The sequence below is a fragment of the Onychostruthus taczanowskii genome, unplaced genomic scaffold (genome assembly GCF_017590055.1).
Source record: "Onychostruthus taczanowskii isolate IOZ18803 unplaced genomic scaffold, ASM1759005v1 scaffold2070, whole genome shotgun sequence".
Lineage (NCBI taxonomy): Eukaryota > Metazoa > Chordata > Aves > Passeriformes > Passeridae > Onychostruthus > Onychostruthus taczanowskii.
Window position 1 is genome coordinate 1 of NW_024499319.1, and position 1644 is coordinate 1644.

General features: G+C 43.2%; 1 protein-coding gene across 1 annotated transcript; it reads right to left on the minus strand.

The window, feature by feature from the left end:
* Positions 1–83: 83 nt before the first annotated feature.
* On the minus strand, positions 84–1638 carry LOC121335698 (E3 ubiquitin-protein ligase BRE1A-like; the record flags this gene model as incomplete). Its single annotated transcript, XM_041404074.1, has 3 exons — positions 1528–1638; positions 507–647; positions 84–185 (listed from the first exon to the last, which is right to left on the minus strand). Coding segments are annotated over exons 1-3 (258 nt in total), but the record flags the coding sequence as incomplete, so codon positions are not given.
* Between the last annotated feature and the right edge of the window lie 6 nt (positions 1639–1644).

A 1644-nucleotide genomic window follows, 5' to 3' on the forward strand; every position in this document is an offset into this window, starting at 1 on the left:
ATAACAGATGTCAGATACTGGAAGTGTGCCTACACACCTTCTGACTAAAGTAAAAAGGGAACCTGAGGGACACAGATACTCACCTTGTAATCCTTGATTTCCTCCATCAGGATCTCATCACAGTTGGGAACCATGTCAGGCTTCTTTGTGGTCTCCAGCTTCCTGCGCAACCTAGAAATATCTTCCTACATAAAAACAGGAGACCAAGTGAAGGAGCAATACATTCTCTGTCAGCTTCTTCAGGGACCAAAGAGAATGCACACCTGGCTAAGTCACGCCACCTGTACTTTCATCCCCTATAATCCAAGAGACAACATGATCATGTGATGACACAAGTATTGTCAGTTATCAGGGGACAAAATCTGAAAGAGCAAAGACCTGATGAAGCCAAAATCAAAGTGAAACTGGACACCAAAAGCAGTTCAATTGAAACCCTCTGCAAGCTCAATGTACAAGAAGCACACCAAAGGACACAGATCTTGAAGGATTGTGCACAGGATATATACCTGAGCCCTTTTGAAGTTGAACATCTCTTTCTCTCTAGTTACTCTGTTTTCCACAATCTCCTCCTGGAAATCATGTAACTTCTTCTGAGCCAGCTCTAGCTGGGCCTTCAGATCATCTGCAAGCTGGGCTGCATCCATGGCCTGAGAAAGAAAACCAGTATATAAGGACCAAACATAGATCAGCTCCAGTGATTTCTAGTCCCTTGTTATTATCTTATTATCAACAAATTCTAATAATTTAGCTTCTAGATTCCTTTGGGCAGAGCCAGACCTTGGCACACTGCAAAGCACATCACTGAGAAAAACACTAATGATCATCCAAATCCCTTCTTAATGTATTTTCAGCCTTCCAGCTTCCACATTTTCTCTATTAAAAGTGTTCAGAGGCAGTTCTGTAGCTGAACTAGACAGAACTGCAAGATACCTATTTCTAACAATCTTCTCTCTTCTCTAGCTCTCTTCTAACTTTATAACTAAATGCCGTAATACCACAAATTGTCATATTAAGCACAGGTGACTGTTGAATTCTCCCCAGCTCCTCTTCACAGTGATATTCCTGCTTTCCTTTCTGCCTGTTTTAATGTAATTTCTGCATTTCTATTAAAACTTATCAACAAAGGCAGCATCAGCTATAAGACTTATTTCACTGGTAACACACCTACTTCACTGATCTTAGGCATTTGTTGAAAGTGTTCGCATTTCCCAGCTGTATTTCCTTTTGCTTATCCCATCCTGGCTACAAAAGCTTTGACCCCAGTTAACTTCATCTGGCTGCTGTCTCTTTCTTTATCATAGGTTACACAGCAAAATGTATGACCTGCTTCTCCTTATCAAAGCAAAACATCAGTCTCCAGTACTTGAGTCATAACTCTCTCCAGGACTCCTCAGCCTTCTGATACACTCATTCAAAACCAGGGAATACCAGGTTCTGTAATGCCAGTGAGAACTCAGAGCCTCCCATGCCTCCCACAGGGCAGCAGCTCCACCCCACAACCCAAGAGGAGACGAAGGCATCACTCACCTTGCGTTTGTTCATCTCCAGGGCCTGTGTTCGCAGACCCAGCTCCTTCTCTCCTGTTCCAATGCTGCTCTGCAGTAAGTGCTCCTTCTCCTCCAGCTTACGTACAACCTGCAGCTG